Source organism: Balearica regulorum, chromosome 6 (genome assembly GCF_011004875.1).
Source record: "Balearica regulorum gibbericeps isolate bBalReg1 chromosome 6, bBalReg1.pri, whole genome shotgun sequence".
Classification (NCBI taxonomy): domain Eukaryota; kingdom Metazoa; phylum Chordata; class Aves; order Gruiformes; family Gruidae; genus Balearica; species Balearica regulorum.
In genome coordinates, this window is record NC_046189.1 from 28,020,520 (window position 1) to 28,037,479 (window position 16,960).

Below are 16,960 nucleotides of genomic sequence, written 5' to 3' on the forward strand. Positions count from 1 at the left end.
CTAAAGAAAGCATCATAACAAAAAAAAAGAAAAAGAAAGGACTTAGTATTAGAGTACTTCATATAGTATCTTTTAGCTACCTTTTAATAAGAATATTGACATCCTGATTTAGAAGATAGGATTTTAAGTATCAAGTCCATACAAATGTGTTCATTTGTGCAGCCCTGCAGCATATAAATATCCACATCTCATTACATCCACAGGTATAGATGCACATGTTTCTGTATACTCATGCATACATTTATGTATGTGAAGTTCTTTCTTTTTTACAGATGCACACCAATGTAGCTAAATTTTCAAGGAGTTTTACCAGCCTGGGTTATATTAAATGAGGATGAGGAAAAATGGACAAACAAATGACTTACACTGTTTTGCCAGGTCCGGGCTTGCACACAGCAGTCCACTTACACCTACTCTCTGGCCCAGGACTGAGCCACTGAGCTGTATCTGAAATGTTTGCAGCAACACTAATTTCTACAGTTGGTGATGGGAACTTGATTCTCCTTGAGAAAGCTCAGCATCTTGCAGAATCAGGCCCTAAGACTGCTGAAAGTAATTTAGTCCCTTGAGAAATGAGAGTACTCTGCTTCATTGCTCAGTCTCCCTTTTCCAGCTGCTCCACTGCTGGAGCTGCTTTGCACTTTATTGTTGTATTTTGTAGTAATTTCATTACTGGAAACTAACATGTAGGAAAGCAGAAGGATGATTTGTATCTGTTAGTTTGGATAGAGGAAAAAATACACACCTGTGGGCTTTTCCCTCCTTCCTGCTCCATTCTTCATAAAGCCAATTAAGTACTTTAGGACTTATGTCTCATACAGAGGCCATTCCAGATAAGATGACTCAAACATGGGCAGAGGAGCCCATGCGCTTGGTTATTTCTCCCTTCCTGCCATGCCAAACAAAGCAGCTAGGAAGGAAGGGAGGGAGGGAGGGAGGGAGGGAGGAAGGAAGGAAGGAAGGAAGGAAGGAAGGAAGGAAGGAAGGAAAAAGAGAATTGATTTGCCAGGATTTCACTGAAAAAGATAAAGCAATGTAAAGGGAACACAGCTAATGAGTCCATCATTACACATCTCATCATGCAGAAACACTCTCAGGTAATCATGTATCATGCAAACAACCAGCATGAGGCAAAAGGGCTGTTGTCGAACACAGTCAAGGAAGAATGGCACCAATACTAATTTCCATATAAATGGCTTTATAAACTTGCTCAGTTAGAGTTCTGGTTATGGGGCTGGCCTCACATACTCCTCTTCATGATATCATTCCAAGATTGCTTTGTCTTCAGCAGACGCAACTTCTCATAAAATCTTCCAAAAGAAGTGGTGAAGAATAACCAGATCCAAACTGGCATTTATTTATTTTTACTTTCCCTCCTCTCATCAAAAAAATAACCAGCTACATAACTTTGCAACGCACTGCCTGGAAAAACAGCACCTGTTGCAGGTGTAACCTCATCTCTAGTTTGGTGTGGGTTATTACCTCATACTGCAATTCCTTAATTTTAATCTATGTAAAAAAGATCACCATGCGGAAACCCCAGGATGTCTGCAGAAGGGTGCAAGGGTCAAAGAAAGAGGCAGCTGCACAATTAATTGCCTTGAATTAATTCTTATCAAGAGCACTGCAATAAATATTTTTTTGGTCTTAGCTGCCAGATTCTGACTCCTGTCAGAAACCTTCAAGTCTGACAGCAAATTCTACAAACTTGTCAAGAAGCCCTGCGAAGGCAGTTATGTCACGCAGACACAAGCAGGGTGTGAAAAACCTCCCTTGGTGGGACTTCTCCATTTCTTAACCTTAGGATGCCTGTAACTGAAGAGAAGGTTTTTCACCCTCACACTGAAACCATGCAGCACGAGAGAAATGGGCAGGGTTTGAATCTTCAGTATTGTTCCCAATCAGGAAAGGACAGAAGACTTTAAAAATACAGGAGAGAAGACTGATTTGAAGTAGAGTATTTGGGATCTTTTTTAACTTGTTTCCCTAATGTTCTTCCTTGTAAACAGGGTTGATAAAATATTATCCTTTTTAGATGTGACGTTAGACCTCTCTCTATTTAGCTTTGGAGAAGATATTCCAATTTCTACAAACAGGAAATACCGATCAATCTTTCATGCAGTTTTGGGGTGGGCTTTTTTTCGACTAGTTGGATTTCTTTCTTTTTTTTAGAACTGGCAGAAGGTGTGACTCGTGTTTAAGATTGAACTATTTTTGTTTTTTCTTTTCTATGTACTTTTTCTTTGCCACAGAGGCAATAGTGTTTAACCTCAGCACGTGATAATCCTCCATATGGCATGAACAGGTATATGCTGCATTTCTAACGCTTCAGACAAATATAGAGCACCTAAGTCCTAGCAGCTTCCTAAACCCCTTGGAGATTCAAGCTACTATTTTCCATGCTTCAGCTAGGGTTATGCTAGAGTATGTTGGGTCTACATAGCCAGCCTTATGAGATGGAGGTGAAAGAGGTGCACAGGAATGACATTTATTGTTGATACATATATTGTTGGAAAAGTACTGGTAAGCCTAAAAGTTACAGTAAAAGGACAGGAGGTTGGGGGAAGGAGCTTAATGAGGACAGTTTTATTTTTTCCTTACCTCATACCAGCTTCTCAACTGGTGTAAATTAATGTAACATCATTGAAATCAATAGATATATATCAGTTCATAGCATTTGAGAATTTGGCCAGTTCTTCATGATTGTTGTAAATGAGCCTGTAAAATAAATCAGATGTTTTGGTCTCATTCTTTCCCTCTATCCTGTCCCAGTATCTGTAGAGCTACGTATTCAGCTACTTTACCTCTACTTTAAATAGTCCAGCTCTAGCATAAAAGTGATGAGTTAAATGGCTCCAGAGAAAAACACAAATAAATTTAGGGACTTGGAAACATCCAGGAACCCAAAGCAGAAACCAGGTGTACATGTGGATCTTATTTTGTGTGGGGTGGGATAACAGGTCTCTTGAGCTACAGAAGTAAACTGTGACTGCCAAGTTCTTGTGCAGAAAATGAGGCACTGTGATTGTTGTCAGTGTTTCCTGTGCAGGGCGGTCTTTTCCAAATGAAAAAGAAGGTAGCAAAAAATGAATGTTTAAAAAAAAAAAAAATACAAAAAGAAAAAAGGAAGGAAGAAAGGAAGAAAGGAAGGACAGTTAGGGGAGTTAGAGTAAGAATAAATTGCATTGTCCCTCAGATGAAATACTCCCGTTTGCACTCGCTCACTGTGTTCTGCAAGTCAATGTCAGCTTTAAAGGAGCTCTCGAGGTTTTCTGGGTATTCTTTCTCCTTTGTCTGGCTACTTCGATGTGCTTGTTTGTGCTGATAGAGGAATCTGCTCATGATGGCAATGATGCAAAAGATGATGAATATCACAACTGCTATTACACCTGAAGAGGGGTAAAAAAGGAAGGATAGAAAGAGTAAAACCAAAACAAAACCCCCTAAAAAATTACCTAAAAAATACATTACCAACGTACAACAGCTACCAGATATAATAGACCGGTTCATCTCAGTCTGTACACAATCATCTGCCTCTATCATACCCTCCCTGGTAGTTTTTATTTCTATTTTGTCACCTTAAGTAAGACTTAAAGCAGCAAACATGGATGTAATTGACCTTCTTATTTCAGTCAAATTCTGCTTTCACTGGAAGTAAAGATGGGTCAGTGTGTTTGTTTTTAAAAAACTAGATCTGAATGCTCATACAAATTCCTGCTCTGTCATATTTTCTTCTGTGTTATCTCTGGAAACCTTGCATGAGCCTTGTACACTTTGGTTTATAGCTTCTAGATATTATCAAAGGCAGCTCCCTACATGGCATCCTATAAAATAAACAGAGATAAATTGCCTTCCAGTTTGTTAAAGGAAAATGAAAACCATACATGGAGCCATAAGGACAACTTTCCCTAGTATATAAATGCTTCCATATGACCTAGCGAGTTCCACTACACCACCAGCTTGCAAAGAGAGAGCTCAAGAAATACACGATATGTGAATACTGTGTTGAGGGTCTAATCGGAGTGGTGTGTGAAACAGTTACTAATTAGTTGGGTCTTAGATCACAGAGTAACTTGGAATCAGAGAATGGTTAAGGTTGGAAGTGACCTCTCGAGGTCAACTTGTCCAACTCCCCTGCTCAAGCAGGCAGATAGAGAAATTTTGGTTATATTTTAGAAGACTCAAGTTCTTGACAATCCATGCCTTTTTTCAGTGATATCCAACATCACGTGCCAGCACTATTGGCTTCATCCCTAATGCAGGTGCCTGTCTAGGTAGCTTGATACAGATATGTGCTAATAAATACAGCAAATACTAGACCTGCAGTAGATTACAAGAAACTTGAACTGGATTTTATGGGGCCCAGATTTAAAGTACTCTAGATGCTTACCTTAACAGAATTATTTTTCAAATGTAATCTTTAAAAATGAAGTTACCTCCAATCACAGCTGAATCGCTTCTGACTGCATTGGTGAGAGGCTCCCTTTCATCTGTCTTCCCAAAAGGATCTGCAGTTGATTAAACAAAACAAGACTTACTTTCCCTATCAACTATATTCATTTTCTTGTGGCTTAGACAGAAGTGTCCTCTTACCCTCATGAATTCTAATCTGTTTTCAAAAGATGTGATTTGGGGGATTGGAGAATCAAACCAGAAAGCTCTCTGAAAAATAAAGTGAGCTTGCACAGGAAAATTTTCTTCTATATCTTCAGGATCAAAGTCTGTTAAGGGTATATTTAAAAGGAAACAGGAAGGCTCACACTGACATCTGAAAATGTTGTCTCAGTTTATCAGTAGAGGAATCAGAGAAACATTTGAAGTAAATAGCCCATTGGGAGCTGTTCTCAGCCAGAGCTTTTTTTTTAATACCTAAGAAACAATATCAGGTAGAAGCAGAAGGAAAGGAAGGCTAGACAGATTTAGACCTGACCTAGGTTTGTAGATGCAGATATAAAAGCCAAATTCAATACCAGAAAGAGAAGCAGTCTCTGCTTGGGACAGCTTCTTGGAAGGGATGTTTTTCTCTCCATTGCAGAAATGCAGTGGTTAAATTGGATTCAAAACAGAGGAGTCAAAAATGAATCCCTATATTAAATGCTCTTCAGTGTTGGAGCTCTCTTGTACCCTATTTATAAATGACTACTGTTGAAACACTAGGCCAGTCTACATGCTGGCAGTTTCAAATCTGGATCCAAACCTGAGGGGTCAAGCCCTCCCAGAAGTCAGTGGAGTTACAGCAGCGTATCCACTTTAGTCCTGCATGTTTCAGAAGATGCTGTGTTTTGTACTGCTAGCTGAATCCAGCTTTTCTGCACCTTCACTTTTTTTTTTTCCTTTCAGCTCGCCCTCTCCTTTGACGAGACTCGTATCTGTGTTTCTCTCCTTTACAAGCCTCCAGGCTATCATACACAGGATATACATGGGAGTTACAGATGCCTGTCTCTGTTATATATTATACTGCTTTGCCAAGCTGATTTTTCCAATGCAAGAGCTGGAAGCCTAACTGAGAAATTCGATGTTGTGAGCTTTATTGTAATTGAACATCCTTGCCTTAGTAAGCTGTCTCAGCTACAGTTTGGTGTCTCATTGTCCAAGAAGGTGTTTTTTATTGAAACAAGCGACGATTTCATATTTGTGTATCAGGAGGTGCTGAGTTTGTAATGATGGTGGCTTTGGGTTGTTTAGGTTCTTAAAGGGGGCACTTTTTCCTTATTCTCTACATCACTGATAAGAGCCCCAAAAATGTGCAGAAGGCATCAGCCTCGAAGAGACTTTCATGTTTTAAAAGATGCAACTCTACTGCTAGTTTTATGGATGGAAGGACTTCTCATCAAACACATCGGGGTTCCCCATATCTGCAATTCATTGACTGAGCTACAGGCACAAAAGGGGCTTCTTGGTCCAGCTGAACACCTCCAGTACATCAATTATCAATATGAATGGTAATTGCCAATGATAGATTTGGACACTTGGGTTGAGAGCTATTTACAAGAGGCCCCTTGCTTGGATATTGGGTGCCTACAGTGATGTTGCCAAGAAACAAATAGTCATGGCAATGCTTCATCTCATTTACTACGTTTGTAGAACTGGAATGGGGATACAAATTGTTGGTTTACACGTAAATACAGATAGCATCATAGAAAAGGTTACATTGGAAAGGAAATCTGGAGGTTATTTAGCCTAATATCAAGCCTTTGAGTCTAAGCTCAAAGCAGGGACAAATTCAAAGTTAGATCAAAGTTGCTCATAATTTTGTACATCATGGGTAGGTTCATCTCCTTTATTTTCCAGTATCTCAGAGTTAGTTATATAAATTAAAACTAGTAATTTAGGTTCTTTTTATTTAGTCAAACAGAGGAAAAAAGAACTTACAAATACTTTATACCCTAAGAAGGCTGTCAAAGAATGAAAATGTGATTCGTCTATTTCTTTCCACAAACTAGAAGAGGGGAGTAATTACTATTTTAGACACCAGATGATTTAACTTTCAGATACAGGAAGTTAGGTGAGATTTTTTTCTACCTCACCCCTCAGCTGGCACCAGTGAAATCAGTTACAATAAAAATTCACATCTGTTAAACATCAATCCTCCTGTACTAGAGAAAAATCTCCGGCTGCTATCTGGTGCATGGTATTAGTCAAATAGAGCCATGAAAGACTATTAACTATGTATGAAAAAAGCATGAAATTAAATTTCTACCTCAAAAATTATATAAGACATCATTCATGCCTAAAAGATTATGTAACATCTGACACTAAATGCTATTAAAACTCCACTATTTTTTGGTGACTGTTACACAATTTAAGCACAGAACAAACGTTGGAGATCAGTTTCACAATGGATGCCAACAGATATAGGTCTTAAGAATTATGTTTTGCCTGAGAAATAAAATAAGGATACAGGGAGAGGAGGGTTTGTTACAGCGGAGCAGATGGCATGTGACAGCAGAACCAGCTCCAGTGGGAACACAGTAAACTCTGAAGCCAAGGAAAAGCAATACTGGGTCTCATATGAGACCTTAATAGGACATCCTCCTCCTTTTAGATATAACTGATGACATTACAATGCGAATCACTGAGGTTGGAAGCATCACTGAGGTCAGAAGGACCCTCTGGAAATCATCAGAGTCTACTACAGCAAGTTTCTCAGGGCTGTATCCATTTGAGTTTTGAATATATCCAAGGATGAAGACTTCACAACCTCTATGGGCCTCCAATCATTTCTAGATTTCCTGCTCGTTAGGATGGACCATTCTTGATCTTGGAGGAGATAATCCTTGAACCAGCTCTCCTGGACCCCTCTTCTCACCAAGGCTGTATCCTGTGGGATTCTTCCAAGCAAGTCCACGACCAGGTCAAATGTTGTTCTACTGAAGTCTGCAGTTATGCTTTCTGCTTTTTTTCCTTCTTCTCAGGATCCCGAACTCCACCATCTCATAGTTGCTACAGTCAAGGCTATCCTGGCACATCCCTGGACACTTCCTCCTTGTTTGGAAATATCAGGTCCAGCACAACTAGCACAGTGAGACAGGGACTTGCACTGTTTAAGCTGCCTTTCAGAAGAAAAATTTTTCAATGTAGTTTCTGACTTATGAAAGTCTTTGGCATTTTTTTAATTTAAATGCAAAGACCTGCTCTTCAACTGGGGTAGACAGCTCAAGACTCCACCATTCACACAGCTGAATCTGCTCTGGCGTTTACAGTATTTTAATATATATTTAAAAAAAAAAAAAAAGGCATAGTAAAAGTCCATTATCTCTATACCATCAATGTAGAGTCCAGAATACCAAAACCTCTACATGTGCCTCGGCAAGGAAGAAGGTGATTTGCAGATCTTTGTTAAATATCAAAACCACAGTAAGTCACATTTCGTGTTTCCTAATCAGAAAGGGTGTGTATGGATAACTGAGCCTGAGTGAATGGATTTTATTCCATATCTGTCTGCTAGGAAACTTTCTTGAAGACAAGTATTCCTCTCTGAAGGAAAGAGCTTCAATTGTTTTCAAGTTATAAATATAGAAAGCTTTTTTCACACATTTAAAGAGAGATTTCCTAGAGGGTTTTTTTGTTGTATCTGTACATTATAAAATCGACACAGACATGTACAGTCAACTTTGAAGTTCTATTTTTCTTCTCAGACACTCAATAATGAGAAATTGGGAACTGATGAGTTGAGATATGAGCACTAAATTTGAATGTTAATCCTTAACTCTGTCTTCTTTTTATTTCTTAAAATGTGTCTTTTCCATGTATAAATGTAATTCTCAAGTACATCTATACTAAGTATAATTTGCTACAAATCGGAATTTTTTTTAACAAGAATCTACCACCCAGTGCTCTTACTATAGCATATAAAGACATGAGGTCTTCAGAACTAACTTTTTCTAAAGATCTTATTGAGGCTTTAATCAAATCCAGTGTGAATAGAGAGGCAGTAGTGTCAGTTAATTCAACATATTGAGAGGAAATCATATTTCAAAGCACAGAGTGGCAAAGACAGGGATGAGCTTTTATAATAATTCTGCATTTCTGACGTAACGGTGCTTAACCTTGACAATAGAGTGCAACTGATTGTAAGCTTTAAAATATTTAAGTCCAAAGATGCTATATTCTGCTCTGCGTTCTGTCCTGCATTTCTGAGCCACAGATTTTACTGCTTTCTCAACTCTTTAGAAAAATTAGATCATCAAGGTGACAGATCACAGGGCACGGAGTTCATATTTTCAGTATCATTGCCCATTCAGTATTTACAAGACACATTTCTTCTGTGCGTCAGACACCTTAGACAACTCTGGGCGGTGAGAAGAAAGTTGGGGGGTGGGGAGAAGCACAGACACTGGCAGCCACTTCTCCACAGAGTAATCAGCAGCCTTTTTGCCTATACAGAATGCTAATAGCATCGTTTGTTTTCTGCTGAATATCTTAGGCAGAAGCTGCAGGAAATGGGGATTTGATGCAAGTACAAATGTCAAAGGAATCATATTATGATCTAAACCAGAGTTTTATCAGCTATCAGTAAAGAGAAAGTGGCTTCATAGGTCAAGGGGCAAAAAATAGCCCTTAATTTGTACCTCTTTCTGGTCATTAAGAATTCTGCCACATCCACTGGTGACTAAAGCAGCAACTTGATTGCCCCTGTTCCTGGTGACAGCACTTCCAGCTGCTCTGAGTTTCTTCCTCTGCATACAAATTCACATATGCAAAATACTTAAGATTCCCAGAGGACAATTTCAGGATTGCAAAAGATAAACGAACTATTGGGATCATCTTACTGGTACCGCTCAAGTAGTGCTCCTTCTCTTTAGCCTGAGAGAATAAAGTACAAGCATTCAATGGAAGTCACGCCCGTGTGTCGAGGGGTTTGTACAAGGAGGTTTTGTTCGTTTCTGCTAGGGTGGGAACAAATTCAACTTGTTTGTTGTATGACTCCTCTTGCTGATCACCACTGGGATAGGAAATCTGTGTAACATTTATGTTCTCCTTTGAGATCTGCAGCACTGGAGCTATCTAAAGTGGACGAGAATGGCAAATCAGGTGCATAATCATACTTACAATGCTGTCTCCATTATGGCTTTGGGACTTTTTTGTTTGTTCTAGGCATGTTTTAGCAGTCCAGGAACTTAGTCTGAAAACTGTTTTAGCACAATGGGGCCTTGGCTAATCCTAACGCCCATCCTCAACACCCCTATTTATGAGGGAAAAGGCAACTTTCCAGTTCCAATATTTATACAATCACAATTGCATTACAGCAAAAAGGAAGGAAACCTCACTCTACAGTATCTTTTAAATTCCCCATTCCCCTCTTAGCAGGACATACCTGATGAGGAATATATCGTGGTTACTGTGTTCACATCAGCTTCCATTATGGACGCACAGCTGGATTCAGTCAAGGACCCTTTGACAGTCACGGGAGCAACGCTGGGATGGCGTAGGGCAGCTTTCAGGGGAGCAATGTGGTTGTACTGAACAGAGGACAAGCAGCCAGTGAAACCATAGGCATTTGCTTTTGAGACTTCAGGGTCCAGTGACAAACTCTCTGCAGTACAACACAAAAACACTACAGGAATTATCTGGTTTAGGAAGGCATACAAAAAAATTAATCCTTTTTTTGCCTTACTCACCCCCTTTGCTTCTCTTCATCCAATCTCAACTGTTCAAGTTTTCCTTTAGCAGCCTACAGATTCTCTCTGGCCTGACCCATAAGGTTCCCATCCCCGGTCCTTCCTCTACAATGTTACTTACATTGAATCAAGTTGGCTTGGACATAAAAGCCTGCACTGTGCTTCTTTCCTCATCCATTTTCTCTACTGTCTGGACAAAATCTAACACATTAGACGTGCTAGCCATGGCAATAATATCAATAATAATAATAATAATAATAATAATACAGTAAAAATAGCAACACTGAATATCACAGGATCTTGGCGATGATGCTGTTTAACTTTTTTTGCATATGTTAACAACATCAGTTTCACAGATATGGACCATATCTTCAAGGCATTCTACCTCCTCCACTATTTTAATGAAGGAGTCTGCTCTCTATTGCCTATTATACAATGCTTCATGTGGCCTAATATTGAATGGCTTACTAATATAGGCTTCCACTCTTCTTCAAGAGTTTATTTTTCAACTGACTTTTCTAATCCACCTAATCACATTACAACATTTTTATAACCAGAGTTCCTAGGAGTCCTCCTAGTTATCAGCCAAGCTCTCACCCTGCTAGACCTATTCCACTAATAAAATAAAAAGCAAAACTATACCTCTTCTGATCTAAATCACAACCAAAACCAGTGTCTCCATGCTTTTTTTCAGCCTGAAGATGAGATAGTGCAATTAACTTATCTGTCAGTCTGTGTTCATTTAATTTTCACAAAGAGAAAGCCAATTCAAAGATAAGTGTTTTTTATTTAGTTCCAAATGTTTTAATATCAAAGATTGGGAAAGTCAGTGAAGGACACTGAAGCCATCTTCCCTTTCCTCCAAGCTCTCATTTATTTACTTTCCAGAAATTGAAATTCATACTGCTCAGAGGTCTGTAACATGATGCGCCTTATATCTAGGTCAATCAAACAAGAAAAAACCCCCACAAATGCACACATACACAGTATCAGAAGTTATTCAAAGTCTTAAAAATTACCTGCTAATGAAAAAATTTCTAGCATTAAAAGTTTTGGAAATATTTGACATTGGAAAATAAGGATTCCCAGTTTTTCAAGTTTACTTTCAAAGCTTGAAAGAGTGAGATGGTAAACTTTAACATAAGGTCATTTTTTTCCACTGCCATTCAAGTACAGAGATTTTACATGCTCTCAGTCAAAAGGATTTAGGAAAAAAGTAGACCTTCTGTTATAGCTGACATTGATACCTGAATTACATACACTTCTTTTAAATATAAGAAAATACAGAGAAATCCCCAAACTAGCTCGAATCGCATATTACTTTGGTGCTTAAGATCTGTGACCGTTATGTCATGCAGTCAGAGGAATTAGCTGAGAAGATTTCTAATTATGTTTGAATGTCTTCATGGAAGTATAATGTAGAAGCGTTTGGCTGTTTCTCAGCAAAGCAAGGCATGGCGTGAGCTTGCTCTCCAAGGGGTCTTTACAGGAGAGATGCTCTGGCTGCAGAGCTGTCATGGGGACAGTCTCTGGGCTGAGAGTAACTGTGAGAATGAGAGATGGGAAGGGAAACAGTGAGGCTTTGCCACTGAAAGAACTGTAGCCTTACAGAGGTTCACATTTACCCTTCTCAAAGTCTGTAGGAATTGGCTGCATTCAGTTTTTTAATGAGATTTTGGCAGGGGTGTTATAAAACAGACAAAGAATTGTTTCCAAGTTTCTGCTGGAAGACTTATATAAAACTAGAAGACTGATTTATGGTATTTGCCATTTTTCTTGAATTTATAAAACCCTTTGTAAACATTCCTACTCTCAGCCTTCCCTGTTTTCTTAGCTCTGACACAAAAGGTGGATTTGTTGGTATCTTTTAGGCATCAGGCAATCTAAATTGCTCTGTTCTGCCCCAATGTGCAAAAGGTAAAGCCTAAGAAATAATGAATTCTTTCTTCATGGTACAGTAGTTTGAAAAGTCTAAGATACAGTATTTTTGAAGGCTTTTTTAAACAGTCAAATTAAGGGCCAATTCCAGGAGTCTTTTGTCAAAGTAAGCTTTGCATGAATGAGAACTAGGAGATTTTTTTTTCTTGAAAGGCTTTGAAATTTGAAAAAAAGAAATCAAAGAACAAACAAAGAACAACCCCAGACTTCTCTGGTGAAAATCCCATGTGCACAGATACCGTTTCCTTTATTATATGGCTTTAGGTGCATATCTTATGTCTTTCAGAAAGTGGGGCTTTCACTGTTCTCATCAAAAGACCTGCACAACTTGGATGTGAACTTGTGCTGCCCTCTGAATTCTTGAGTGGGTAACATAAATCTGTGATTATGATATGATTGCATCTGTGAAGGGCTTATTAAAGACCACTCCATCACTTGAAGTCTTTAAATCACGATAAAATGTTTTTCCAAAAGATATTTGCGCTACATGACATGGTGCTCAGAGAAGCAACTCAGTGAAGTTCCAAGGTCTGTGTTGAAGCAAGGTCATATTGAACCGTCAGTGGCCCTCCTCCGACCTGGTAACGCTGTGAATCTTTCCATGCATTTAGCCTGGAAAGTCACACTGAATTGCTGCTGATGGCTTGGTTTGATCTTCTGACATTTTAGCGTTGTGTTTCTGTTCTTGGTACTGAAGACTGAGTTACTTTGGATGTTTTCTACATGGGAGGTGAGAAGGCAATCTTTTTCAGCTTTTGCGTAATTTAACTGTTCATTCCCTGCAACTTAAGTTTACCCATATTTTTAGGAAGTACTTTTTAAGCTTTGTCTGCTGAGTTGTGCATAAGCTGGTCTGACTTCTTGCTGAGTCCTCCAGCTGCAACCTGGAAGCTGCTTTCAATGTCACAGCTCAGTAAGTTTTGTGTTGGTTTTGCTTTCCTGTTTTCCATGTATTGGTAATGACTTTCTGTGACAATGAGGATTAGATCTAACATGGAGCTGTATTTTTAAAACTTTATTGATTGTATCAACATAATTTATCTGCTGATTCATTCCTATTCACCAAAACAGACATCCTGTTCTACTGCTGTTTCTTTGTGCATCTCTGCCATATACAACACACTTGTTTTAAGATCTTAAATAAAGTAATTTTAAGTCTTAATATCAAGTCTTAATATCTCAGTAATGGGGAAGTAGTTTTCATCATAAATAGAATTCTGCCAGAATTCTCTAGGATCAAGCACTAAGCTGCTCACCAATGTATCAGCAAATTGACACAGTAAATGATAACTAATATGACAGCTGACTGAAATCAAAGAGAAATCAAAAGTGTTATTTTAATACGGAGAGTGGCTCAAAAGACCTTTTTTGTAAGGATATCACTGTGAAAAATGGGACCATAAACATCATCCAATATCTTTTTGTTCTTTCTTTCTAAACATTAATTTCACATCCCTTAGAAACTTAAATCTCCACACTGCACCTGTCTCAGAAAAGTAGAGTTGACTAGCAGGTACTATGCAGTTACCTCAAAAAAACATGCTATGTCCTTCAACAACCTCAGTAAACATTGCTAATTCTAATCATTAATTTAGAAAGGACAGAAAGCGTATCTTGGATTAGGCTTGGACTCACAAAAAGGCATGTTTGGAATAATCTGATTTCCTGGTGTAAGCCTGCTACAAAGACAGCGGAGCGAACACCACAGACATTTTTCCTGATTAGAACCCTTGAGCTCAACCATTTTGGCTCTTGCTTAAGAAAAGGATGAACTTGAACAGGAGACAGGCTCCAGGCATTCAATGCACCTCCAAGACACTTCTGAAAATGCAAGGGACAGCAAGAGAAAAGTAAAGGTACTTTTCCTCTACAAGTTTTCTTAGGAATGAGCAGAACGCACCAGGATTTGCTTGCCAGCAATTGAGCATTTTTTGCCAAGTGGAACATTTGAGAATTTTTGTTTCATTAGGCTTAGCAGAGATAATTTCAGACATGCATTTAGTATGTTTTCTTAAAGACAGTTTGTCATTGAAAATGAAGCACCGCTTTGAGTTGCAATATCAAATTTGTTACATGTCACAGTTTTTGACATTTGAATCCTAATCTGTCACAACACAGCCATCTGATGTGACTTTGCATGGGCTCAAAATATAATCCACAAGAAGAAAGTATGCAAGAAGATGGAGAGATGATGTGCAAAATGATACATGGTTTTCTCAGGAGCAGATAGCTAAAATCAACCCAAGTAGCAAGAATTCAGACTAAAAATAAAATTTCTGGATAGAAATAGATGACCATGGACACTTATTTAGGCAGTATTATCATCAAGAAAATGGGGATTTAAGTATGGTGTTATGATCGTATGGTAAATGATATTACTTGGGAAAGAATCTGAATAGATTTGGTCTCTTTGAGAGAGACATGATGGCATTATTGGCTTAGACCTTGGATAGCTTGAAGTGCCTGGGGTAGCCAAAGTTTACCTATTTTAACTGCTGCCATCTTGGTCCCAAATGCCTCTTTCTCCTCTTTTATCCTAAGAAGTCATTTCCATTTTCTTCAATGATTTTCTAGGCTGCTAGGAGGAAAAAAAAATTTAGACCAATAACGCACCCAAGAAATGCTTTCCTGGGGTATGTTCCTTCTAAGAAATGGGCAAGACAAGTCTGCAGTAAAGACCTTCGCAGCAGCCAGAAGAGTCCACCCAATATCTCTTGCAGCCATTGCTGAACTGTTTAAAATGCTAGAGTACGATATCCTGATACTGTGACTTTAAATTTCTCGAGCAAATTGTGATCTTGTGAGCTTAAAAAATCCACCAAAAAAATGGACTTAAGTATTTTCTATAGAAACTCTCTAAAAGGAGATACTTCTTCAGGGAAGCTTTTGTATCTCAGTTAATGCCAACTTACCCCTATTGATTTAATTATTCCGTTATCATCTCCCCCAATATAATATCATTCTTGGATGAATTGCTCTGCGATCTCTTCAGTGTATAGATCCCATTTTCTTCTTGTGAAGTTTTAATAAGTAAAGCTATTTTATAAATCGTAAGAATCATACTGCACCTATATAATGATTTTAATAAAATTACTTTCTAGATAAACTTTCTTCTACATACACTTTACATCAAAGCTGAATGATTCAGTGGAAAGACTCCTACAACTTGAGTGTGTTTTAGCGCAGGCTTTTAGAGATAAAAGATATCATGATCATGTGCTAGACTACACAGTTCTTTACATCGCCAGTGTGGGAAGGTCTGCTAATTCATCACTTTGAAGACACAAGTAAGTTAGGTCAACATTAATAGAAGCTAAGGAAATCTTTGCCATCTTTTTCTTCAGAATACTCTTGAATCCCTTTCAATGCTACCCTTTTACTCCGGTATCGCTACACAGTTAGTATATTAAATTGCTTAGAAGCAAATATGCAGACAATGAGATTCACTTCTCTGCATCAGAGATTATTTTTCAAGGGACTATAATGGTGAACTATTTAGACATGTTGGGGCACAATAAGAAGGTTTCAAAGATTCATTAAGGTCAACCCAAAACAAATAAATTATATTTTCCATTGGGATAGCAGCTTTTTCTACACAAGACCTAACCATATGCAAATGTGTCTCTGAGATCAGAGAGTTACAGAATACTTTAACTTGAAAGACACCTCTGAAGGTCATACAGTTCAATCCCTTGTTCAAAGCGCTGCCAGCTTCACAGTTAGGTCAGATTGCCAGTAGAGCTCATGTGGTTAAATACAGCAGTATGATCTCTGCAAGGAGTACTTAAAGTAAATGAACTGGGACTCTGGTTAAGATTTCACTGAGGCTTTGCCATAAACTGTATGACCCACTTGGGGCCTGAATCCAGTACTCACTAAAGTCCATGGAAAAACTCCCATTGATACTGATGAGCTTTGGATAGGTCCTTTTGTGTCTTGCCTCTATATTTGTGAAGTAAAAATGACAACAAACTACAGGATAATATTTCTCTATTGCTGTTGGACACTGTGAAGATGAATTCAACAGACCACTGTTGGCTACTTGAATGCTGCTTCTTTTTACTCTCTTGTCTTCAAAACCACACTTATATTTAGATTGATCTTTCTAAGGCAGCTATATGGCCCCATTACTGTGGATCTGAACAGCTCACAGCCTTTAATGCTTTTATCCTCCTAGTATCCCTCTGATGTAGGGATGTTCTATTATCCATGCTTTACTGATAGAGAACAGAGATAGTAAAGCTCAGACTGGTTCCAGTGGGAATAAAATGCCTGCTTACCTTTATATCTGCACATAAAGGGCTTGCCCAAGGTCATTCAAGCAGTCTGTGGCAGAGTGAGTGTTGCTATGTTTTGAAACCCAGGTGAGCCCCCTCTGCTTTAAATGGAGGTTTTTTTCCCCTGGAATTCAGAGGTGGGTGTAGGGCAGCCATTGGAACATATAGCAGATTTGAAAAGCAGAAAAAAAAAATCAGCATTTAAGTAGCTTTTGACTAAAGGAAGTGTAATTGGGCTGGGGGGTGGGAAGCACTATTATTTAGAAACTGGTCATTGTATAGAAGTGCGCTTTTTAAGAGTTCCAGCTATGCTAAAATAGTTATCATAAGAAAATCCAGTGAGGAAGAGGTTTCAATCTTTTATGATGTCCTGCTGGAAGCTCTCTTTGAGATTTCTCAGCCAGTGGGAAATGAATGGTAGAGTTGAGAAAGACGGTGGTATAATCATCTGGTTAAGCAGCCAGGAACAGGCTGTTAGAGCAGGCAAATGAGCAGTGGTGTGACAGGAAAGAAGAGGAGACACAAATTTTCAGAAGATCGTAGCATGGATATGTAGGACACGTAGAACAGAGTTTTTCTATACGGTTCTGTTTCAGCAGACACTTAAATTGTCCTAACAAATGC

At 38.6% G+C, this 16,960-nt stretch overlaps 1 protein-coding gene across 2 annotated transcripts in view; it reads right to left on the reverse strand.

The window, feature by feature from the left end:
• Positions 1-2,135: 2,135 nt before the first annotated feature.
• CNTNAP5 (contactin associated protein family member 5) overlaps positions 2,136-16,960 on the reverse strand; it is a 294,719-nt gene continuing 279,894 nt past the window's right edge. Inside the window, exons 22-24 of one of the 2 annotated variants that reach the window (XM_075756999.1) lie at positions 9,818-10,036; positions 4,437-4,508; positions 2,136-3,389 (exon numbers count right to left, since the gene is read on the reverse strand). In XM_075756999.1, coding sequence (XP_075613114.1) covers positions 3,193-3,389; positions 4,437-4,508; positions 9,818-10,036 — 488 coding nt within the window. In that variant the 3' untranslated portion in view covers positions 2,136-3,192. The remainder of the gene's footprint in view (positions 3,390-4,436; positions 4,509-9,817; positions 10,037-16,960) is intronic. The other variant, XM_075757000.1, reaches the window with a different exon arrangement.